The sequence below is a fragment of the Hemicordylus capensis genome, chromosome 6 (assembly GCF_027244095.1).
Source record: "Hemicordylus capensis ecotype Gifberg chromosome 6, rHemCap1.1.pri, whole genome shotgun sequence".
NCBI classification, from domain to species: Eukaryota; Metazoa; Chordata; class Lepidosauria; order Squamata; family Cordylidae; genus Hemicordylus; species Hemicordylus capensis.
In genome coordinates this window covers 98,937,075-98,962,202 of record NC_069662.1, presented here as the reverse complement: position 1 = coordinate 98,962,202, position 25,128 = coordinate 98,937,075, and the positions used below count along the sequence as shown (strand labels likewise).

Sequence of the window (25,128 nt, the reverse complement as noted above, 5' to 3'; positions counted from 1 at the left end):
GCTCAAAAATACAAGTTAAGCTCATTAATCTTTTAATATTTCAAAAACTATTTAGCAGTGGATGTAGCTAGACCAAAAAATGCTGGAAAACTACACATTTCAGGATGCTGGGGCTCATGAAATACCCAAATACTATGTGGAGGTGTACTTGGAAAACTAAACAGAAGTGCCTGTCTAATTCTCTACTATGCATTGTAGCATCACTATTACATAAGTTTGAAAAATAAATGGAGAATTTGACTTTTCCCAGATACTCTGAAAATAATTAAAGGATATGCAGAGTAAACTGTGTCACTGCTTGGAATATATTCTAGTATTTCAGAAGACAGTTAAAATAAGAGAAAGAGAGCAAGAATCTCCCAGTGGGCCTTAATACTAAGGATTTCACACTGATTCAAAGAGAAACTTACCATTAATAGCCATATTATTAAGACCTCACATTTAACTCACTTATCACAAGAAGCAAAGTAAGAGCAAATGAATACAATCCTAGCTCATAAACTTCAGCTCAGTATTCACAAGCCCTGATTCTCTGTACATAGTGCCAATCTGAATATGTGTACAGTGTCTTATATTATATTATTTTTTAATTACCTGTAGCCCCTTTGGGGGGCTTCCTAAAGGCTGTGGGGGGTCTGTAAAAGTCCCCCCTCCCCTCCTCTGGCCTCTAGGACCTTGCAGGGACCATTTGAGCATGTGCGGTGGCCATATTTTAATTTTTTTTAAAAGGCTGCTGAAAACAAAATGGCCACCGCACATGCTCAAATGACCTCTGCAAGGCCTGGCATGGCCTAGGGCCTCACAGAGGCCATTTGAGCATGTGCAGTGGCCATTTTGTTTTCAGCTGCCATTTTTATAATTTTTTTAATTTTTAAAAATGGCGCCCTTCCTTCAAATGGCGCCCGGGGCATGTGCCCTGCCTGCCCTACCCTAGATACACCCCTGCTAACAGCACTTCCCAATGAGGAAAGGACAATTGTTCACAACCTGCTCACCCCCAGGAAGCCTGTGCCAGCTGAAAATATGTCCCTGAGGTCATGGAGAGGAGAGCTGGTCTTGTGGTAGAAAGCATGACATGTCCCCATAGCTAAGCAGGGTCTGCCCTGGTTGCATATTAATGGGAGACTTGATATGTGAGCACTGCAAGATATTCCCCTCAGGGGATGAAGCCGCTCTGGGAAAAGCATCTAGGTTCCAAGTTCCCTCCCTGGCTTCTCCAAGAGAGGGCTGAGAGAGATTCCTGCCTGCAACCTTGGAGAAGCCGCTGCCAGTCTGTGAAGACAATACTGAGCTAGATAGACCAATGGTCTGACTCAGTATATGGCAGTTTCCTATGTTCTATGTCTGCCTGTTAGCCTGTTCCTCTCTCTACACTGGTGCTTCGTTGCTCTGTATGTCAGCCATTGTCAACAATGCTGAGCTAGATGGACTAATGGTCTAACTCAGTATTGGGTAGCTTCTTATGTTCAGCTTTGACATTTTGGAGTCAAACAGGCTGATGGAGAAGAAGTCTTTTAAAGCCAGTATTTTTTTAGGACATATTGAAGTCATAAAAAACACTTTCCACACTTCACTGGTTGGATTAGAAGTAGCTTTGATTATCGTTCCAATGAGAATATGCATTCTTTGTGTTCAAACAATTTGCTTCCAGAATCCCAATGTTGCTTTAATTTGCTCCCACAGCTGTTGTCATTGCTATGCAACATGGTAACACAGAGCTGGCCCATGCCAAGTTACATAACAGACATATAAGCATAAGTACCAATTGGCAGATTAATGACTAGTGATTTAGAAATCAATAGATTCTGAAACAAGATTCTATGATTTTACATACAAAGCTCATACATTTTAAACATCTTTAGCTTTGCTGAAATAGTCCAGTAATCCAGATATTGCAAACTAAATTAATTATAATAATTAAGGAAAATGTGTCCACAATTGTGAATTCCATGGGACAGAACCCTTTCACTGCCCCTTCCTGTTTACCCCAGTCCAGATAGTTGTTGTTTCCCCCTGAAACCAATGAGGGCTTTACAATTATTACTTGCAACTTCCTTTCCCCATCTATTTTCACTGGACTTAAACACATCTGCAATGTGTAGAGATGTCCCAGTGATGACATCTATTTTTGGTGCTCAGTTAGTCCTTTCTGTGGCTATCATAATAACTTCTAACATTTTTACAGGTTGCAGGTGCATATCAAATTTGTCCCCTGCCATTTTGAGCATCTCACATGCCACTTTTGCCAGTTTGTCTATCTTCAGAACTAGATCTCAGTTTTGCCTGCTCCTACTGAATGATGACATCCTGAAAATGTTAGTATCTTGAAAGCAAGGTGCTGTGAGACAGTAAACATGTTGACATGTATGACATGTAAATGTGACAGCGTGTTGGGACTGTATGTGAGAAGATCATATTTTGAAAATTATTTAATTGTGCATGCTTCTACTACAACCCGTTGAAGAAAATTGTCCATCTGAATAGTGTGTAAATCTGGATCTCAGAGCAGCAATTTTTGTTTTGCCCCCTGTGGAATCCAGAGGAAAGAGTTGTGGTGTGCAAGGACAAGACCGTGCAGTTGAATCAGGAATACTAATGGTTTAATGAGACAGATATTATTTACAGAGAGGGAAGTGCAGTCTGCCTTCAGTGCTCTTGCAGCTGGCTGTTTGTTAGTCCTGCCTCTACTCCAGGACTGGAATACAAGTAACTAAAGCACCATTCAAAAGCTGGCCTGGATCAATGAGTGGATTAGCCAAAAATAGCATACCCCCTGCCATTTTAGAAGTTAGATTTCCTTGAGCCCTTTCTCACGATTTGTGAGAAGGGCATGGTAGGCCAGCGGGGAGAAAGGTTTCATTACCTTATCTTCCCCGGAGACGATCCATGGAGGGTGCTGGGTGTGCAGATCATGCACCCAGATTATCCTCCACTACCTCCGGCGGTACGGAGAGTCAGGGGCTGGAAAATGTTGTTCCACCCCCTAGAACTCCCATAATGCACTGTGCAAGTGTGCAGTGCATTGTGGGTATCCCCTGTCACCAGCCAGAAGCTCTGCAGTCTGACAGCCTCAGCTACAAGCAGCCGGGGTTGGCAGACAATGGAAAAAACAGGGCTCCCTTCGCCATTTTTAAAACTGTGGGCTCCACAGGTGGGTTTGCCGCAGCGCTGGCAGCTGCTTGCTTCTCGCTACTTCTCACGAGCAGCCAAGAGCGGGTTTGGCTGCCTTAGCCCACTCTTGGCTGCTTGTGAGAACAGCCCCATTGTCTTGTGATCAGGGGCGTAGCTAGAGAAGAGGGGGCCCATGTTCACCCATCTCCCAGGCGGCCCCTAGGAGTGAGGGAGAGAATGAAGTAAATAGGGAGGGGTGGAGCTGGGGGGCCCTCAGGAGCTGGGCGGCCCGAGTTCTTTGAACCCATCTGCTCAATTATAGCTACACCCCTGCTTGTGATTTACCAAATCTTGGAAGCTGTCCCTCTCAGAGGGGGACAATTAGAATGAAGAGTGCTTCAGAGGGGGAGATTAGAATAAGAAGTTGTAATACCAGATCTGCCCTTTAGGAAGAGTCTACTGCAACTCAGCGCTGTAGTACTTCCCAGCACTTTCCAATTTTAACACACGTTCCCACAAGTAAACCATGCTTTGAAACATATTAATAATTTAAGATCACATTTCTAATCATCATTGCTCTATCTCGTCTCCTGATTGCTGTGGTTTTATACAAGTTGAACATCTCAGTTCTGGGTCATGAGTCAATTGTTTTGATCCTGGAGAATTAAATCATTCTCATCACAGTGAGGTGACAAAAAGAAAAGCAGCAACTCATATTCCAAAATGGGAGTTAATTGTTAGAAGATGGTATCTGGATACAGAGATGTTTCTGGAATGTCTGGAATCAGGAAAGCCATCAGTGTGTGGGGAAGGCGACCCATTTCACCTTCTCCAGAAAAGGGAAGGGGGCTAGTGAAAGGTGTGTTGGGGGTTGTAATTTTTATTCCTCAGTTAATTAGCGGAGCACTAATGAAGCTACCCACTCCAGTTACAGAGTAGTTTGCAGAGTTTAGTTGTTGCAGCTATTTAGAGAAGACACGTGGAGATTCTTGTAGAATAAAATACTAAGCAGATTTACTGGTGAAGTACACCTTTGAATAGGAAAGACCTAATCCTTAATCTAAAAGAACTACATAATGAATAGGTAGGGAGAGAGAGAGATGTTTCCATCTGCTCTCTAAGAGGAAAGGAAGGGATTTCTGACTCAGCACAGGAAATACCTGAAGAGTCATATCAGGGGTCATAGAGTAGAGACAAGCAGAACAGCTAGGAAGACCCTTATTCACTATCTCTACTCACAATGCCCCTAGTGGTCATTCGGGTTCAAACAGGCAATGCGCTGGAACTCCAACAAGGTGGACCTGTGCAAAGAAAATGGAAGTTTGCCCCTTAAAACAGAGACATAGATTAGAAAGAGAGGAGAGCTGAGGTCTGAAGGCACCTTAGGGATCTCTCTCTCTCTGAAGATCTGATGTGAGGGAGTGAAATCCTCAGGTGAATGAGAAAATAGGGACATGCTGGCAGGTATGTAATAGGATTGTGAGACCTGCTACTCATCCTCATTTAAGTCAATATCCTCAACTTAAGCCTCCCATGTAACTCAGGTGTGAAGCATGGCTAGTAAAGTAAACATGTTGCAGTTGGGCTCTTTATGCCATTATCTTTTCTGGCAAGCTGAATTCTGGATTACTCTGAAGAATGTTTTACTACTTGGAAAAGAAAACATGCCATTAAAAGAGATGGACATCACTCTTGTCACAAGCCATATGTCTTTATTCTATGGTAATTTGTTCAACAGAAAATTTGGCAGTGATAATCTCAGACACAAGCACTTCTACTTTCTTCTAACCTAGCCCACCTGCTATAAAAATATGAAAAATACTTGTACACTGTCAGGTCAAAGTAGCCATTTCAGGAATTTTTCCAGTGGATTTTTGAAGAAAACTAGTCTCAGTTGAATGATCTGTTCCAAACACTGGTAATTGATATACATTACACACATCTTCCCCTCTCATTTAAATGGAGAAAGCTAGTCTGCACACACATCCTTTACAATGAACAGGAGCTTTCTCCACTATGTGGGCAAGTGACCAAGGTGTGCAAATGAGCAAGCCCTGTTAGAAAGGGCTAAATTCTGAATCAGGTTGCCTGATGCACTCATGTTCCTGGGGCAGGGAGGCACTCTGCTGGCTCTGTTGTCTTGGGAAGGCATTCACTACATCCAACCCCTACAGAAATATGAGCATCTTCCCACTTTACTACAGTTTAGATTACTTGGGGGAAGACTGGAGCTGTAGTAACCCTTCACAACATGATAGAATCTCTTGCTGTTAGATCTTCTGCTCCCCCTTCCTGCTATTCCTTCTCCAATGTCTGCATTTCAGTTGGATGTGACCAGAAGGAGGTTACTGTAGCACACAGCTGTAGTACTCCCTGCCAGCGGATGCAATATTTTTTGGGTTTTGTTTTTTTACACAAAATAACAAAATTGCTTGTTGGCTTCTCTCTTGCTTTCCCTCTTTACACCAGCAGTGTGCAGTGTTATAGATGAGGCTGAGACAGCTCTGCTTACCTCTAATGTCAGTGATTAAAAGGTGCTAAATCAATTGATGTGGGCTAATTATTCGGCAATAAGGCAGGTGTAACATGAAATGAAAGCAGGCAATGATAAAACACCAACACATTTTCAGTCCAATAGCTGATAATAAGAACAAATCAGCAAAAGGTGGTTTAATTTGGTGCAATCGGCAAGAAGAAAAAAGGGGGCTGCAAGAAAATGACATGCAAGGACAAACTTAATGAGTCTTAAGTGTCATATTGTCTTGGCAAAGTTTGAATGTTGCTCAGACAATGAAGCCATCCTAATAAAATCTGGGTGTAAAAATATATATCTGTAACTCGTATCTTAGAGCGAATAATGCAGCTATTAACAAGTTGGGTGTAGCTTTCAGCTAATTAAAATTCAGCATAGATGTAAGTCATTCTAATCCATTACCAAGAGATTGTGTGTGTCTATATACATACGCACACATCCTTTGCAGATGTACACATATGTATATATTTACACACAAGCACACTCAAAGCTCTATTCCCGGTGCCCCAAATGTCTTGCCTCTTCCACACTAGGAGACCTACTATTAAACAATCATGAACTGGCACACATATGGCAACTGGTCCCTGCATCTCTTGTCAAACCACTTGCCAACAGCAACTCCGGACAAAGCTGCACAGTTTTCCAGCTTCCCGCCGTCTGGCTGGGTGGTGATCTCTGTTTCCCAATTCTTGTAGGTGATGCTTCTGCTTGTCATGTCCACCCACCTTCCTTCAGAGGCCAGGTCATTAATGCCAAGCCAGATTTCCATTTCGGGCCCAATACTCTTCCTCATGTAGTCGTAGAGAGCATCGTTCTCATCCCCTGTTTGAGGGGTGGCGAGGGTGCCACCTTGAGAAATGCAGTCCTCACTGGCCTCGTGATAGGTCTTTGCATTGGAAAAGGCGAGGAAACACTTGAGGTTGACTTTGGTGCCTTTCAGACAAACTAGTAAAGGAGAAAGAATGTGTCATCAGTAAAGGAACATTGTGATTGGATGATGTCGTACTAGACCTGTGACATGTATCTGCTAGGAAGTCATTTCTTGCACATTCCCATTAGACTTGCCAAAGTATACTTGCAATAGTCAAATCACAGACTTTCATTCTACAGTATGTGAATGGGCATTGGCAAGGAATCCAGGCTTACATTTCAGCAGTTTAGCTGGATAGATGTGGGGGTTCTTTGTCTGAAAAGGCACTATATAAATAATAAACACAATAACTTTTTAATAAACACAACACACAGCTGTTGCTGCAGAGGATCAGGTGTCTCTCCCGAAGACAGTGCTTCTGGGCACGGAAATTACCTTTTCCCAACAATGCAATCACTTATTTCTTTGTTTGGAACATACAGTTCTCCCCACTTCCCCAGTTTAGGGCTTCCACTGCAAGAATGAATGGGACAGGCACTTATTGGCTAATTCCTGTACCATCACTGGTGACAAGCAATGCAACTACTTCTACCCATGTTGTATATATTTTTAGAGGCAGAACAAATGTAGATACTCCAAACTAGCTTTTACTCAACAAAATAAGGAATACAAGTAATGCTTTGTATCCCCCTTGACTTGAAGTCATGTTCCTACCAATTCATGGAGTGCTCTTTTCCCCTTCCTGTGAAATCTCCTTCTTCAACAAAGCCATCCGCATCAAAAAAGACTGCATTGTCAGCTTCTCCTACGAGTGTGACAAAACTGACAATATTCCAACGCAAGCATTTCCCCAACCAGGGGCGTAGCAAGGTTGGAGTGGGCCCAGAGCCAAGATTTTAAAATGGTCCCCCCCCCCCCACTGAAGCTCAGCTCATGAAGTAAAGAAATCTTAAATGAGGCTGAATAGTGGTAACAAAAAGCACAGTAAAATTTATTTATATATTTAAATAACCACAATAGAACATCATCCTAAATTATTCTTAAAATGGTTTTGTAAATTGTGGATGATGCAAGCGATTTAATGGTACTAGAGAAAGACATGCTGTTCTGGTAGCTCCAGATCTTAACACTCACATCAATTTTGGAGGATGAATCCAACTGAATGAAGCCCGGGCAGGTGTGCGGCTGGGGGACTTGCCTCTGGGGCCCCCCCACAAGGCAGTGGGCCCCCAGACTACTGTCTCCCCTTGCCCTATTATAGTTACACCCCAGCCCCCAACTATATCTTGCCATGAGGAATTTGCACTAGGATTGCGCAAAAGAAGAGAACGTGGTTTGCACACACTCTCTGCTCAATCACACAGATATTTATTTCCTAGGAACTTCTTTCCAATACATCAGCATTTTGTTTGAACCTCATAAAAGCAGGTGAGATGTTAAACACATCATTGTCTCTCTTTAGTTAGCAACCCCTCCTAACTTAACAAAGGCACCTTTTGAAGTGGTTATTCCCTTGTACTTAGCAGGGGAAGAGCAACTGTCCCTATCTAACCTTGGCACAGCAGCCATCCAGTGGTGGTTGCTGGTATGTTTCTTTTTAGATTGTGAGTCCTTTGGGAACAGGGAACCATCCAGAGATGCTCTTATCCCTGGACTTCTGGGTCGAAGTCCAGGGCCTCCAAATCCTCCTTAGTCTGTCCTGGGTGGTGCTGGCCTGCCACTGTGCCAGGCAGCCGAGAGTGACCTCTGCTTTAGAGACAGAGGAGGGAGTGGGAAAAGAAATATGTGAGATGGGAATATGTTAAGTTGTGTTTCTGCTAATGCTTATTTGCATAAATATACCGATTTTATATTCTTACATTCTTGTGAGTTCAGTTGCTGTGTGTGCCCTCAAGAAACCACATTTAAAAAATTGTGTGTGTGTGTGTGTGTGTGTGTGTGTAGGGGGCCTCCAAACTGGGGGAGGCTCCAAAGGCCTTTAGGTCCAGGCTCCAAAATTACCCAGGTGCACCTCTGAAACCATCTTCTTTATTTTTTATTTATTTTTCCATGTAAGCTGCTTTGAGTACATTTATTGAAGAACAGTATATAAATATTTGTTGCAGTCGCCATAGTCTCTTGTTTTTGTTTGGAGATTAGAGGTTTTTGTGGGAACCCCTAATCCAGACCAGGATCACAGTGAGGGTGGAGAGGCAGTTGAAGCTTTTGCCTCTATGCTGTTTTTTGACCCCAAAATGCCATTTGTTGCAGGCAGTGACTTGCCTAGGACTATCCAATGAATGTCATGGCAGAACATGCATTTGGAACTATTCCCCTGACAGGTTTGTTTGTTTATTTAGCATATTTGTATACCGCCCACTACCAAAGTCTCTAGGTGGTTTACAACATTAAAACAAACCAAGAAATTTAAAACATATACAAGTTCAAATTAAAATAACTACCCATAAAAACCAAAATCATTTATCATCACATATTTCTTATCTGATTATGTTCATATTTACCCTTCCTTCAAAGAGCAGCATTTTTCCAGTCTGACGATAATCATGTGAACTAGGTTAGGCTGACTTGTCCAGAGCTGCTGAATGAACCTCAGAGCTGATTGGACCTTTGAAATTAGGTTTCTCATGGTCACTCACAATACCGTTCTGCCCCTCATTGTGGGGTAAACTTGTCCCACTTGCCCCATATAGGATAAGCCTCTTTAGATAAGCCTGCAGCTGTGACAGATGTGAAAGTGATGACTGGTGACTCCTATACCTGTTTGAAGTGCTTGCTTTTCCTTTAGAAGAGCCACCTCCTGGGAGATATTCTCTAGCTGCATCTTAAGGTCTTCAATCATTTTGAGGCTTACAGCATCTGTTGAACAGATAAAGAGTTAAATGATTGTGTCTGCCTTCAACTAATGAGTGCAATTACATTTATGAATGGAATCCAAACTCCCTTTCCCATTGGTAATGCAATAAATGAGACACTGAACAGAATGAAAAAAACAGTGCATTATGCATACTTGTCATAAGGAGTGTTTATGTGAGGTGTGAGGAGAGCTGGTCTTGTGAGGAGAGCTGGTCTTGTGGTAGCAAGCATGACATGTCCCCTTAGCTAAGCAGGGTCCAACCTGGTTGCATATGAAAGGGAGACTAGAAGTATGAGCACTGTAAGATATTCCCCTTAGGGGATGGAGCCGCTCTGGGAAGAGCAGAAGGTTCCAAGTTCCCTCCCTGGCATCTCCAAGATAGGGCTGAGAGAGATTCCTGCCTGCAACCTTGGAGAAGCCGCTGCCAGTCTGTGAAGACAACACTGACCTAGATAGACCAATGGTCTGACTCAGTATATGGCAGCTTCCTAGTGTTTAGCACATGGAGTTGGCAGGTAATGTTGCTCAACATCCCATGAAAGGCCTCACCTGCTGTTTCAGCTGTAGAAGCATGCCACTTCTACACAGCTCAGTAGAAAAGGTGGTAAGCCTAAAATTCTCTGCCACGGGATGTGGTGATTTCCACTAGCTTGGATGGCTTTAAAAGGGACTTGGCCAAATTCCTGGAGGACAGGTCTATCAATGGCTACTAGTCTGGTGGCTATAGGCCACCTCCAGCCTCAGATGCAAGATGCCTCTAAATATCAGTTGCAGAGGAGCAACAGCAAGAGAAAGGTGCATGTTCTCGCCTCTTGCCTGTGGGCTTCTCAAGGGCATCTGATGGGCTACTGTGTGAAACAGGATGCTGGACTGGATGGGCCTTGGGTCTGATCCAGATCCAGCAGGGCTGTTCTTATGTTCTCTCTCTTCATATTCAATGCAATTTACATACAACCAAAGAAAACAAAACAATCAGGTTTCTGGCTATGGCTGGGATTGGTTCTTAAAGCCGCAGCAGGCCTGTTGCAAAAGCCCCCAGGAACATGGTCGCTAGAAGGAACCTGACAACAGTTGCAGGGATGAGATTTCTTCTATGGTGGGCTCCAAATGTAAGAGCAGCCCCTGGCTGCTTTCTCTTCTTTTGCTGAGCAGCTCCAGGCCAGGGTTGCTGAGCTGGTTTTCCTGTTGCTTCTAGATGAGTCCAGTTAGTGGTAATATCAGGAGTTTGTTTAGTTCTGAAAACCACAGTTGAATTTCTCTGGTGGCTATGTGTATGGCCCAAGTGCATTAGCTGCTGTTGCAGCAACCCCCCAGGAAAATGTTATTCCTGCAAGTTGGCTTGCAGGAGTCAACTCTTGTTTCTCTGCTATGGGTCACCACCAAATGTCACTTTCAAACCACTGACTATGCTAGCTTTTGAACTCCATCCCACCCATGGTGGTTATCAGGGGCGTAACTAGGTTGGAGTGGGCCCTGAGACAAGATTCTTAAATGCCCCCCCCATCACCGCTTACCTCTCCTTCCTCTGGCCCGATGTCTCTGCTAACTATCCCAACTAGTTGCAAGGTATAGATAACACCTTGGGGAGAGCCTCTGAGGGGCCCCTCCAAGGGTGGACAAGTGGAGACAAACAACAAGGAAATAGCGCCAGAACAAGGAGGAGAATTTTTTTAAATGACTTCAAAGGGAAGATCGGGTAGGAGCTGGGTGGGGAGAGCCTCTGAGGGGCCCCTCCAAGGGTGGACTCGCGGAGACAAACAACAAGGAAATAGCGCCAGAACAAGGAGGAGAATTTTTTTAAATGACTTCAAAGGGAAGATCGGGTGGGAGAGAGCCTCTGAGGGGCCCCCCAAGGCGGGGGCCCCGGAGACAACGGCCTCCCCCTGCCTAATTGTAGTTACGCCCCTGGTGGTTATACAATAGTCATATAAAGGCTAACAATCTTTTATCTCATGATGAGAGAGAGGTAAGTCGGTAGGCACCAGTTAACTAGCACTTCAATTCCTGGTCCTCACTTCATTTTAACCTCTCATTAATATTTAGTTGTGTAGAGCAGAGATTCTCAACATTGGATCCCCAGGTGTTATTGGACTTCAATTCCCATAATCCCCAGCCCCAATGGCCTTTAGTTGGGGATTATGGGAGTTGAAGTCCAGTAACATCTGGGGACCCAACGTTGAGAATCCCTGATGTAGAGCAAACACTGAAGCCAGTTAATTGGTTTCAACTGCAAAACAACTAACCTATAAAAAAGATCTAGGAGGAAAGGTAGCCTGGAACTTACCCAGGTATCTTTACTGGTATATGTATAAATGAACAGTAATGGTGAACATACAGCATAGAAACCCATTTTCCAAATGTAGTCAGAAATGGGAACCAAATATCCTCAAACCTGGCCATCTTGTTAAATAATAATCTGTTATTCCTGATGGTTAGTTTGGATTGTCCAAATGCGATTGCATTGTTTTATTCTCAACCTTTTCATTTTTGTAGGCTTTTTTGGTTTGGTAATTGTTCCCATGAAACATACATAGTGAGAGAATTAAACGTGTCTTGAGTAAATCGAAAAGCATGAGGAGACTACCCTAGTCTTTTCTCAATTAACTTTAATGAGCTCCACTAAAGTTGCACTAGTCATTATTATTACTTTGGTTTCCTCTAATCCAAACATATTCTGGGGAAGTGTCTTCTTTATAGAGCTCTACTGAAAGGAATCATTCATCACAATATTAGCTCTGTTTTGTATAAACTATCCATTATTTGTCTCTGGGATATGTATATAGCTATTGCAGTGACCAGTGCTTATTTTATTTTAGTGTGATTGTGGTGTATGTGATCACTGGTTGGCAGGAAGATGTTTCTCTAGGCTGTTCCTAATGTGCAAAAGTTATACTTAACCATATCATGGACTGGTTTCAAATATAACCAGTCTTTAAGGTGCCACAAGGCTTTTTGTTTTTTTGGTGCTTCAAATCCTTGTTTAGCATAGATAGGACCGTGCAAAGGGTCTCGTATTGTTTTTATGTATTTTTAATTGGTTTTAAATGATTCTGAACTATTTTAAAATGGTTTTAATATTGTTTTAAGCAGTGTTTGTTTTGTGTTTTTAAACTTGTGCACTGCCCAGAGGCTTTGGATGGGGCGGTCTAGAAATTCAATAAATAAATAATATTGAGCATAACCACAAAGTAATTATAAGGAAAAGTTACCAAGTGGTGACTATTCTCTGCTAGAACTGAATGTGTAAACTTACTTTTTTTAAAAGTAAGTTTATCTTAAAGTAAGTTGCCATCCCCATCTAAGGAGGCTCACTGCTTCTCTCAGCGCAGGAAGCTTCAGTCCAGAGGCCTAGACATCCTCTGCTAACTTCCCCTTACTTCTCACCCTGAAGTCCTGCACTGGTATTGCTGGCTATACTGGTAAGGAGTATGTAAGCTCTTTCTGACTTCATGTTGTAATCCCCAAGCAGATCTTAGGAACTGCTGGAAGTTGTTAATTTCTACCCCCAGTAGGTAAAAACAGCAGAGCACAAGGAACGAGCACACACTCCAGTTACAGAGTAGGTAGCAGAGGATGGCTTAGTTGTTGCAGCTATTTAGAGAAAACACATGGATATTCTTGTAGAACTAAATACTAAGTATTTATTGATTAAGTACACTTGGATAGGAAAGCCTAAACCTAATCTAAAGGACTACATAATGCAGGGGCGTAACGATAGGGGGGGCACATGCCCCAGGCGCCACTTGGGAGGGGGCGCCAAAAAGTGCCCCCGCCAATTCCCTGCCTTTGGCAAAAAAAATTTTTTTTTGTGATTTTTTTTTTTTTTTTGGGTCATTAAGGAGCTCTCCGGCGGGCGGGAGCTCCCATTGGCTGCCGGAGAACACATGCCCACCATGCTGGTTGTCTCAGTTCCTCCCTCCCTGCTTGCTGCATGCACGAGTGGAGTAGCTTGGTTTAGTTGAGAGAGCAGCTGCTGCTGGGGACGTTCTCTGACTCTGCCTGCCGTTTGCCCACCACACTGCCCTCTGGCTGCCTTTTATTCTTCTGTTGTGCATTAACAAAGTAAGTTTCATTGCTCAAATCTCTCTCTCCCCCGTGTGTGTTGTGTGTGAGAGAATCCCCCTACTCCCTTGCATAACGTCCTCCTTTTAGCTCTTCTGTGCTTTGCATAGCAGGCTTCACCCCCCCCCCCAAACCGAGGGTAGCTGCCTGCAAGTGGAGCCAGTGGCGCTCTCCTGGCTTGCATTGTGTGAGTTTCTGGCTTGCAATGTGTTTCTGGCTTGCATTGTGTTTCTGGCTTGCATTGTGTGAGTCCCGGTGGGATTGCAAAAGGAAACTCACGCAATGCAAGCCAGGAGAGCGACTTGTGGCTCCACTTGCATTGCCCGAGTTTCCTTTTGCAATCCCACCTCTGCAAAAGAAAACTCATGCAATGCAAGTGGAGCCACAAGTTGCTCTCCTGGCTTGCATGCATGAGTTTCCTTTTGCAGAGGTGGGATTGCAAAAGGAAACTAGTAGACTAGTACACAAGATCTTTGCAGCTCTGCTAATAATTACAACTTCTGGATCATCCCTTAGCATGGGGCGTGGGGTGGCAAATTTAATTTGGAACTCATTAATATAATTTTTGAATAATGTTCAGTCTGTCTGGATTAATACTAGGTTTATTCTTTATAGCAGATTTTTATTAGCAACATACAGTCTACAACATTTTCAGCCTTGTTCATTTGGTGCATATTGTAGATGTTCTGTCTCCAAAACATAAGTACAGCATCTATATTTTTGAAGGGGGGGCGGGAAATCCCATTTAATACAGTGTGAACAAATTGGTTCAAAAAGCAGCAATGGGAAGTTTTTCTTTCTGCCCCTGTAGCTTTAATAAGATAGAGTGCACAAATATCACTTGATTAACAGCTGCAATATTAATTTCCCTTTTTGGTTGCTTGACTCACAGCGAGAATCATGTCAAGGCAGTGGAGAACCAATTAAATTGATTTTAATCTTTGTTAGGGAAGATAACATGCCTTTTTCTCTCCTTGTTTAAATAAGTTTCAGTAGGTATTATTTCTGGCTTTAAAGAAATTGGTATCTTAATGTAATGGAATCCTTCTAATTACATACTTAATAGTTTTTAAAAAGTTAATCACGGTTTTTCATTCAATGTGTATTTTGTTTTACATATAAAACTTATATTTTCCTTTGAGAGAGTTTTAAAAATAAGAGGAAATTGGGAAGGTTTTTTTAAAACAAAGAAAAATCTCACCCCTACTTATTCATGATCTTTTTGATTTGCCTGTGTTTTTATTTCAAGCAAGTCAGATGTAATTGCAAATAACATGCAGAAGATCCCAGGTTCAATCCCTACCTCCAGGTAGGGCTGGGAGAAACTCCTGCCTGAAACCTTGGAGAGCTGCTGCCAGTCAGTGTGGGCAATAGTGAGCTAGGTGGACCAATATCTGACTCTGTAGACAGCTTCCTACGTAATCAAACCATAACTTGCCCTTACGTTCAATCCAATTGGATGCATTCGCATTCACATTCACAGCTTACATCCAATAAACTGCTGAGTGAGCCCTCCAAACTAGGATCACACAGTGTGGTTTGCAATTCTGGTATATGAAGGGCCCAAACCTCAGTTTTGCTGTTCAGGTGCATAGGCAAACGGTGATTTAATTAAACCAGGAGGTTATTTATTAAGACTGTGTATGAGAGGGAAGCAGAAAGAGGAGGAGATCATGGCTCAAATAATGGTGGCTGAATGTGGCTATTGAGTTTCCCAGGAATACAACCAACGTAAAGTGTGCTACAAATAGACATTATTATAGAATTAATAAACATAGAATATCTATGATAGACTAGAATATATGTCTATTATAATTTAAGTCTCTATTATAATATAAGCATAAATCTTGAATAGACTAGAATATCTATGATGGAAAAGACTAGAATACCTGTCTTGTCTTTTCCATTTTGGGACACAAAACCTATTACTATGTTTAAAAGCATTTATTTTCTGGCCATGAGGACTGCAAACTTAGGCTGTTGGTATGCAAGACATTTCTTTAAAATATATATTTCTAAAGAGCCTTGTAGCCTCATGTTTCCTTTTTCCTGTCCCAGTATACTTGCACGGATGCAGCCCACAACCCACATTTGACTATGGCTGTGACACATTTCCATATTTCCGGGGGCGGCCGGGGGGAAGGAGCGTGGCGGGGGGGGCGCAATTTCAGTGCTTGCCCCGGGCACCGTTTTCCCTAGTTACGCCTCTGACATAATGAATAGGTAAGGAAGGAGACAGATGTTTCCATCTATTCTCTAAGAGGAAAAGAAGGACTGTGTGACTCAGCACAGGAAGTGAGGGAGAGTCAGATCAAGGGTCATAGAGTAGAGACAGGTAGAACAGTTAGGGAGACCCTGACTCACTATCTCTACTCCCAGTGCCCCTAGTGGTCATTAGGATAGTTGGTGCAAATGGTCGATGCACTGGAAACCCTGGTCATATTATGCAATGTGTGCCTGTGCATGCCTATGTGTAAAGGAATGCATGAACACCTCCTTGTTGGGATCTGAAGGTCTTTCCACATGGTCTGAAAAACAGTGCCTTAGCATTGTCTTTTCTGTTGTGCAATACTCCTGCAAGACCTGATTCAGCTAGAATACTGAAATATCCTGTCCACATGTAATGGGTTAGTTGCGCTGTGGTACACCCCCTTTAACATAGCCTGGTTAGATGCACATGTCAGCATAGGAGAGAAGTGCACAACACACACAGAGTGCACAGAAGAGTTAAGAATGGACTAAATTGCACATGCAGTGTGAATCAGCTGGTGCCAGTTTTGCTGGATTAGACCACCAGATTGCAGATGGGACAATGGCCACATTGCCGAGAGCTCTCCTGTGAAAAGACTCTTTGCACATGAAAACCTAGTATCTCAGATAGGGTGCACATTTCTGTTCATTGCTTTTTGCATCTGATAAACGTTCTCAAAAGTGGTCAATTTAAGAAACTAAATATGTAATCAGCTGTATTAATGTTTGATATGTTCGCCTATTTCTTGAGTACAATTACAATTTCTTCTTGTTTCTCGTAACTGTAATCCTCTTCAAAACTATAAAGCTTCACGATCAAACTTGATACAAGAATCCAGATTTCTATAGACAAAGGTTTTACGTGATCCAGGGCAACAGCCAGAGAACTGACGTATACATTTTAAAAAGAATACTTGAGTGACTTGTATCACTTAATCCAGTGTCAGTGTCACTTTTTTTAGTGTATACTTATAGGATGGCTCAGAACCCATACAAAAGGCAACTGAGCCCATCTGCTACTTCTAGAATACATGTTATTAAAAGGTTATAAAAAGAACAATTTGGCAGTGGAAGAATTTGCCTTGCATAGTGGTGAGATGTCCTTCATGAAAGGTTTTCAAATTCAATGACAAATATTTATATGCCACTTTTCAACAAAAGTTTCCAAAGCGGTTTACAAAGAGAAATAATAAATAAGAAGGATCCTTCTCCGCAAAGGGCTCACAATCTAAAAAGAAGCATGATGGACGCCAGCAACAGTCACAAGTCAAACAGAGGCTCAACAGTCATCTGTCAGGGATGCTATAGCACTTTCCTGCACTGTAGAAGGTTGGACTAGAAGACTTCCAAGGTCCCTTCCAGGGTTCCCTCTAACAGGGATGCCCAGATGTTGATGACTACAACTCCCAGAATCCCTAGCTGCAATGGGTTTTGCTTGGGGTTTATGGAAATTGTAGTCAACAGCATCCGGGAATCTTAGTTAGAAGGAACACTAGTCCTTTCCTACTTTAGCATTCTGTGATTTATGAAGGATTATTATTAATACACTAGCAGACCCGGTGCATCTGCACCGCTAGTTTGTCTCTGCCCAGCCAGGCTCTGCCGCTTTCTCTCCCCGCCACTTCCCCCCTCCCTTCTACTCCAGTCGTTCTCCGTCCTCCTCCTGCCATCAACAGCTTTCTCTCCCTGCCCCCTGGCAGCGCTTTCTCTCCCCACTGGGCTCCCTCCCTCCCCACCATTTTTGCCTGTCTGCCCACCCACCTCCTCTGCCAGGGCGTGCTACCACCATGCTCTCTCATGGGGCCGCCACCCGCCACCACCATTATTTCTCCCCACTCCTGCCTCCCGCCTCCTTCTCCTGGCCGGCAGTCTCCCCCTCTGGGCCCACCATTGGTCGCGGCTTCAGCGGGAGCGTGGCTTGCCACATCCCCATGCATTCCCCCTGGTCCATCTACAGGAATTAATAATATAGATTTAGCTTGCACTTTGCATGTGCAAAGTGCAGGCAATATTGTTATTCCAGAAAAATCTCTTGCATATATGCATGCTATAAATAGGGTTGCCATATTAAAGCTTTCAAAATCTGGGTGGCCTAATTTGCATATTATGCAAATTATGCAGCAATTGATTTGCATTTAATTTATTGGACATATTTGTATACTTTCCCTTCCTTCTCTGCCCTCCCATGTGATCAGATCCAGAGTAAAATCCAGGCAATCTGGGCAGTGCATCTGAAATCCGTGTAAATCCGGGTAGAATTTAGCAGCCGGGTAGAGGAGCCAAAATCTGGGGGCTACCCTAAATTCCAGGGGACATGGCAACCCTAGCAGTCCAAGACCATAAACTTGAAACTCTCTCTCTCTCTCTCAAATTATATTTATGTATCATGTTGTAAGTATTGTATTGTTTTATCTGTGTTTTGTGGTGTTGCAAGATTTTTAAAAAATTAAAAATAGTCATTTTACAATTTATCTTACATGTTTGTTGTTGGGAAGAATACCCAACAAGCTTGAATCCTGAAGCTTGGTACACACAGAGCTCAAGCACACTGATGTACTGAAGATGGGACAAGTTTGTTCCTAAAACTAAAAACCGGATGCTTGAAGTTTACTTCATAAAATTAATACCCAGTATTCTAGCACAGAGCAAACTGAGTTGCACATGGGACAGAATAATGGTATGTGGGAACTCCATTGCCTCTTTGGGCAAGCTTCATAACTGAGCAAAGAGGCACCTTTTAAAATGGTGAGTGACTCTCTTGTATGTAGGAGCAGGAGAGCAATTACCCCTGTTCAACCCAGAATAGAGTCTCTCCCAGAGGCTATTGCTGGTGCCTTGCTTTTCAATTGTCATTTCTTTTGCCATGCAAACTGCATCTCTCTCTCTCTCTCTTTCTCTCTCTCTCTCTCTCTATATATAAAATCTGTGGTACAATAATAAATAATTGTATGCATTCAGCATACCTCCAGAATTTGAGCAGAGTGCACTCAGAATGCAGGCTTTATTTGTTAGTCTACATACATAGATACACACAGAGAAAAAACTCACTTACAGCTATTGTGATCAGGGAGTATGTTGTTCAGAGAATTCCATCTTATTTTTCAAGCAGAAGCAAGGGCTGTGTGTATAAAATATTACAGCCTGATAACAGCAATGGATTAAAGTGAAGATTATATGCACTGTTAACATAGATTGGCTGTAACTCTCAATGTTAAGTGAAAATAGTTTTCAAAAACCCTCCATTGAAAATGGGGAAGTCACAAACCCAGTTACTTAATCATCTTCCTTGGACCCATCCCTTACCTTGCCTGACGGCTGGCTTTTTCTTGGGTTTGGCGTTCTGCTGAGTTGTCATCTGTGCCATACAATAAAGGCACATAAGAAGACAAAGTCCTCGCAACTCCATTCTGCTACTGCTGCTGTTCTCAGAGGGAGTGGAGATGAAGTGGATTTGATCTCAACCTGAGCCAGCCTTCTTAACATGGGCTTTAACCAAAAATGTCTGGCCAAGAAACTCTTCCAGATTCTTCCCTAGCATTCCAGTGACTGCAACTTATATTACAGAGTGCTGGAAGAGATCCAGTATCTGAAGGGCTTTCAGACTGTCGCACAAATATTGGGCGGGGGATTGGTTATGAAGTTTATTTTGTTTCCTAGGTTTCATTTAAAATTACAAGAATAAAATAACCAAGAATAAACATGTTTACTTCCCATGGATGCACGGAGGCTTCCAGCTCCAACATAGTCATTATTGGCTACCAGGATGAATATAACTCAGAGTGGTCCTATTGAAAAACTTGTTTTTATTTCAGTGGGACTACTTTGAGTAATTTTCCTCATCATGGCAGCCACCATCTTTTTCTCTCTGACAGAAGTTTTGCTGAATGCAAGGAACATTCAATAATTGCTGTATGTCCCACCATGGAGAGGAATTGACAGGGAGAACTGCCTATGTTGATATTCTGTCTGCCTCACAGTTGTTAAAGGCACCGGAGCTCCAACACAAAAAGTGGCAGCTTCAGTCCAGTGGCCTGATCCTATTTGTCACTGTGCTGGTAATTAAAGCTCTAACCTAGCATTTTGATGTGTAGTTCAAAAAAAGAAGCCTTGGCTACAACCCAGTGTGTCTATTAAATTAATTTCTGTAGATTCAAATAAGTTGATGGAATGTTGCTGTTTTATTATTGGCCATAGAGGATCTCGAAGCATTGGACTGGTCATTGATTTGGGCATTTGCACAGGCAGCTAAAAAAATCTAGGGAATGCAGCATAAGAGCTTAGTGCACATTAGACTGGGATATGCAAGTTGTTGAGTAATGAGGTTCACACTGGAGATACATGATCCAGATGCCAGTGGCTAATTTGCATATTGAACATATGAGAACATGAAGCTGCCTTAGACTATTGGTCCATCTGATCTGGTCTCTTCTGGCAGGCAACAACTCTCCAAGGTCTCAAGACAAAAATCTGTCTTATCTCTGGGATAGGGGAGCTTCTTAAACTACAGATGTCAGGGACTGAATATGGAACCTCCTGCTTGAAATACATGTGCTCTATCACTACCTCTGCACAACGTATTGCATTACATTTATTTATTTTATTTGATTTGATTGTCAATATACATGTCAATATTATCTCTATACAGCTTGCATTATCAGCATAAATATTATTCTATTTCTGTTGCACTTGTTTTATGCTGCTCTGATGCTCATATTTTATCCCCAGCTGATGAATTGACAAAGTTTTTTGCCTCAAAAGTAAGTATGGGTTTAAAAATAAAGGCACTTGTGTAGCAGAATTCCCCAGCCCGAGCTCAAGTGAAGGATGACACCAGCAGTTGAGAAAAGCAGATTTATTGTTGACAATTAGATCTTGGTGAAAATAGATTTCAAAGCCCGAGATACCAGATTACATTTCAGTTCCAGTACTTATACTCATTTTAATTACATTCAGTGGATACAATCTTCATTGGTCAGCATCACTTTACTGTCATATTACAAATATTATAATCATTGCTAATTAGACAACATTCCTCTAGTACAATGGAGCATTTCTACTCTACACATTGATAAGCCAAACTATCTCTCCGCCTACCCAAGCCAGATGTTGTGTCCTTGAAAGTGTTCAATTAACAGGCTTGGCTATCAGGAGATACAAGGGAAAGAGGCCTCCTTTCACATTCCAGCCAGGTCAGCAAATTTATGATTTTACAACTTGCAATTAGCAACAAGGCAACTTACAAACCCTATTAACCATTTCTTGACCAAGGCAAACCTGAGTTCTGCCTCACTTGATGGTCAGGAACCTACTTTAGTATGCAGATAGCTTTCTCCATTACCACGCTAAGACTGTACCAAACCTCAGAGTGGGCTTCTACCATACCCTCTGCCAAAAACATATCTCACCCTTTCTTAAACATCTAGCTTGAAAGAGAGTTCCATATAGCTCAAAGGTTTCCTCATTAGTTTGCAAGCATTATTTCTCTAAATAATTTTTTTTTTTTACTGGTCCTGTTTGACTTTTTGCTTGTTGTTTTCTGAGCCTTTTCCTCATATTTACATTGCACAAGTAAGTCTGCAATTTCCTAGCCCACAAAATGTTTTGCTTGCTTGCTTATAATTTGTGGCACTTGCAACAGCCAAAAAGAGGGGAGGAGAAGAGAACCTGATTTTAAAAAGCTGGGCCTTTCCCAGACAGCAGGCTTTACCACAATATTAAGAGGGATGAAATACTGCGAGTTACAGCACATATCAAATATTTTGAATTTGCCCAAAAACCTGATGCAAAAAGTGGATTTTTTTACTCTAGACATAAACCAGGCTAAGCTTCAATGCACAATGAAAACCCGAATTGTGTATAGAATGCTCCCCAATAGCTCTCAGGGCCTTCGACATAAATCTGGACAATATGTGAATGCACATCTGCCCTTCCAAAGTAAAATGGCCGCCTGGCAGGGCTCCAGGTACATTTAAATACTCAGTCAGACCATTATAAAGGAAGCCACCATGTACCGAGTCCACGGGGTTTCAGGCAGGAGTCTTTCCCAGTCCTACCTAGATCTGCCAGGGATTGAACTTAGGGCCTTCTGCATGCAAAGCAGATGATCTAGGATCCCACCGCCCTTCTAGGTCAGTATTGTCTGCACTGACTAGCAGCAACTCCTCGGGGATTTAAGCAGGGATCTTTCCCAACAATCCCTGAAAATGCAAGAGATTGAGCTTGGAAACTTCTGTGTGCAAAGCCTGTGCTCTAACAACAAATTACAGTCCCTCCTCCAACCCTAGAAGCAGTTCTTACTTGCCATGGGCAACTAGGAGAATGGCTATTTACAAACCCAGATTAGTGCATCTGTAAAGGAACATTGGACTTGCAGAGGTGCTGCTGAATACTGTAGAATCAACAACACAAAAAGATGAATTTCAGGACATGGAACAAGACAGACATAATGCCCAACTGGGCAAAACCAAAACAAAACAAACACAACAAAAAGCAGTGAGATCACAGACATTTTTGAAAGCCATTCTAGGAAATTTGCAGGTATTGCCAAGTCATTAAGTAGGAGCATACACACTTTAGTTTTGAAAAGTCAGAAAAGGCACTGTAGAAGGGGTACATTGCCAGGTATGGTTTTCCAATTACCATATTCCATATTCCAGCAAAAACTATTAAATAATTAGGTCATGAAGGAATTCATGCATCTTTTCCTGCCTCAGAAAGAATTTGGTGGAAGCAGGTCAACTGCCGGTATTCTCATCAATATTGTGGATGAAAAGAAGATACAGTAAGATAGGTAGGTAGTTCTTCACACAATGCATAATTAAGCTATGGAATTAACTGCCCCATGATGTAGTGATGGTCACCGGATCATACTTATTTAAGACGGGGATTAGACAAATGGAGGTTAGGTCTATTCGCAGATATTTGTATGGTACTGACTAAGAACACATAATAACAGGATGGCCATCAATACCATCATGTCCTGCTTGTGAAATACTGGAGTTGTCCAGCATGTCATTGGGGGAAAACAGATGGACTTCAGTCTGATAGAGCAGAGCAATTGTCCAGCTAAATTGTTATGAAGATTAAGTTCAAACTAATCCTTTGTAGAGGGTTTCCTATCCACCATATGTTTAGAGCTGCTTTATATATGCATTGTGGTGCTAGCAAATTTCTAGTATATCCTTTAGCTCATGCTTGTCTGCTTTTACCTGAAGTAACATACAAATGAAAGGACACATGCCAGGTTATATGTGGCCATTAAAATACCCACACTCATAGTGGTTGCAAAAAGGCTATGGGAATTACATTGCATCCGCTCATAGGAACATAGGAAGCTGCCTTACACCAAGTCAGACTATTGGTCCATTTAGCTCAGTCTACACTTAACCAAGATTGCAGGCAGGAGTCTCTCTCAACCCAAGCTTGGAGATGCCAGGGAGGGAAGCATGCAGATGCTTTTGCCAGAGCAGCTTCATCCCCTAAAGGAAATATCTTACAGTTCTCACACATGTCGTCTCTAATTCAAATGCAAACCAGGGCAGAACCTGTTTAGCAAAGGGGACAATTCATGCTTGTTACCACAATGCTTGACTAACAAGCAGAAGGTTGCTGGTTCGAATCCCCGCTGGTATGTTTCCCAGACTATGGGAAACACCTATATCGGGCAGCAGCGATACCGGAAGATGCTGAAAGGCATAATCTCACACTGTGCGGGAGGAGGCAACGGTAAACCCCTCCTGTATTCTACCAAAGAAAACTACAGGGCTCTGTGGATGCCAGGAGTCGAAATTGACTCGACGGCACACTTTACCTTTACCACAAGACCAGCTCTCCACATAGGCTTCCTGCTGACACACTACATTCATCATTTCAGGAAATAAAGTGGTACTTCCACATGTGTGAAATGGCCCTTCGAGAGCAATCTCGGTGATTTGTGGGTCTGTCAGACACACATTCCAAATGGAGTTATGGTTTTCCCATTAACACCCTCAGCCCACTTCACATGTCGCTCTTAATGAAGGAATTACTGGAATACCAATTAAAATGATCTCTGATGAGAGAACATGAAAGATGCCATTTGGGACTCACTAACAAGATACTTCGAACATGTTGCACCTTTTGCAACAGTAGCAAATATTTCCATAAGATAAACAAGACAACTGCTGCTCACAGATAAGGCTTGCTGATCTGCACTGTAGATCAGTGTTTCTCAATGTTTTTGGAGTCATGGACCGGTACATTATTCGTGCACAGTTTCCTGGAACAGCAGTTAGTAAGGGGGTCTCCCGCCTTGCCCCCAACCCCACCCCTGCCAAACTAATTTCGGGCAGCCCTTGGTGCTGGATAATGTTCATTTTGAGGAAGCGAAATGAACATTATCCAGCAGCAAGGGCTGCATGGAAGTGAGCTCTGGAGAGCCCTTGCCAGCCTGAATTTGCTTTTTGGGGTGTGTGTGTGTGTGTGTGTGTGTAATTTTTATTAGTGATGCCTCACGGACCAGTACCCAACACCTTGCAGATTGGCACCAGTCCGGTGGTTGAGCAACACTGCTGTATATCACGGTTTGGTTTAGAAAATATTTCTACAGTCAGTACATAAAGCAAAGTATTTTAAACTACTGTTTAGGCTATTTCTTATTTCCCCTTAAACCTCCGAGGAGCTGTTGAAATCCTCAGTTTATTCTATGTGGCTTTTGGATGTTATATTTTAAGCCACAGCAATTAAATGTTTCTGGGACAAATCTTTGCTCCACAGATGTTTCCTTTTAGTGCTCGGCTGGATGCATGACAATGAAAACGTGGCAATAACTGCGCAGCAACACATGGAAATTTCCAGCAGCCCTAAGAGCAACAGCTGCCCTGGCAAAGCCCGTTCAAGGAACACAATTCCAGTTGGGTGTGCAGTCAATTGCCCTGAGCAACATCTCCATGTTGTCGTGAGTAAAGTGCCAGTGGAGTGGCCACACCTTTCTTAGCAGTGTGGAACGAATAGATCGCTTTTGAGGCAAAATTCTTTAATGTGGGCAGAGGTATAGTAGGGCTGGCCCATCCATGAAGTCAACTCAGTTGGTAAATTTGGGGGAGTGGCGGATTTGGAGTAATCTCTCCAGCTTTGCTGCAATTGGTGGCAGCACCACTCTAGCCAGACTGTTCTGGGTAGCCTCACTCGATGACTGGAAATCCCTCTTCTTCCACTTCCTCTCCCTTCTCTGCAACTATCAACTGTGCCAGATTCAGTAGCACTCTTGGTTGTTGTCAGTCCTAAATATGTGCTCCTTCCTTCCATGCTGCTTTGCCAGACATTACCTGTAAGAAGGTAGGTTGCCTCCAGCCCTTTGAAAAGCGGCAGGATCAGTATGATTGAATGGAGGGAATAGAGGGCAGCGTTGTTTCAGGTGTCAGCATGTCTTGGGCCACTTCTGGTAAAGATTATTCTGCTGATGCCGTC

At 42.7% G+C, this 25,128-nt stretch overlaps 2 protein-coding genes across 4 annotated transcripts in view; one reads left to right on the top strand and one right to left on the bottom strand.

Annotated features, from left to right (window-relative positions):
- Positions 1–4,803: 4,803 nt before the first annotated feature.
- CLEC3B (C-type lectin domain family 3 member B) lies at positions 4,804–19,216 on the bottom strand. 3 transcript variants are annotated; one of them, XM_053260330.1, is made up of 3 exons: positions 18,985–19,216; positions 9,273–9,371; positions 4,804–6,589 (listed from the first exon to the last, which is right to left on the bottom strand). In XM_053260330.1, the coding sequence occupies exons 1-3, from the start codon at positions 19,085–19,087 to the stop codon at positions 6,189–6,191; spliced, it is 603 nt and encodes a 200-aa protein (XP_053116305.1). In that variant the 5' UTR covers positions 19,088–19,216; the 3' UTR covers positions 4,804–6,188. The 3 variants fall into 3 exon arrangements, with proteins under 3 accessions (XP_053116305.1, XP_053116307.1, XP_053116306.1); XM_053260332.1 differs by lacking the exon at positions 18,985–19,216 and adding an exon at positions 11,385–11,405; XM_053260331.1 differs by lacking the exon at positions 18,985–19,216 and adding an exon at positions 10,884–11,276.
- Positions 13,342–25,128, top strand: part of ZDHHC3 (zinc finger DHHC-type palmitoyltransferase 3) — a 94,801-nt gene continuing 83,014 nt past the window's right edge. Inside the window, exon 1 of the mRNA XM_053260325.1 lies at positions 13,342–13,431. The gene's annotated coding sequence lies outside the window, so the exon portion shown is untranslated. The remainder of the gene's footprint in view (positions 13,432–25,128) is intronic.

What these genes read in the sequence shown, in the direction of transcription:
- CLEC3B (XM_053260330.1), bottom strand. Translation starts at nt 19,087, where the DNA reads ATGGAGTTGCGAGGACTTTGTCTTCTTATGTGCCTTTATTGTATGGCA. An exon ending in AAAGCCAGCCGTCAGGCAAG is followed by an intron (nt 9,372 to 18,984) that starts GTAAGGGATGGG and finishes TCTGTTCAACAG; the next exon opens with ATGCTGTAAGCCTCAAAATG. An exon ending in AAAGCAAGCACTTCAAACAG is followed by an intron (nt 6,590 to 9,272) that starts GTATAGGAGTCA and finishes CTCCTTTACTAG; the next exon opens with TTTGTCTGAAAGGCACCAAA.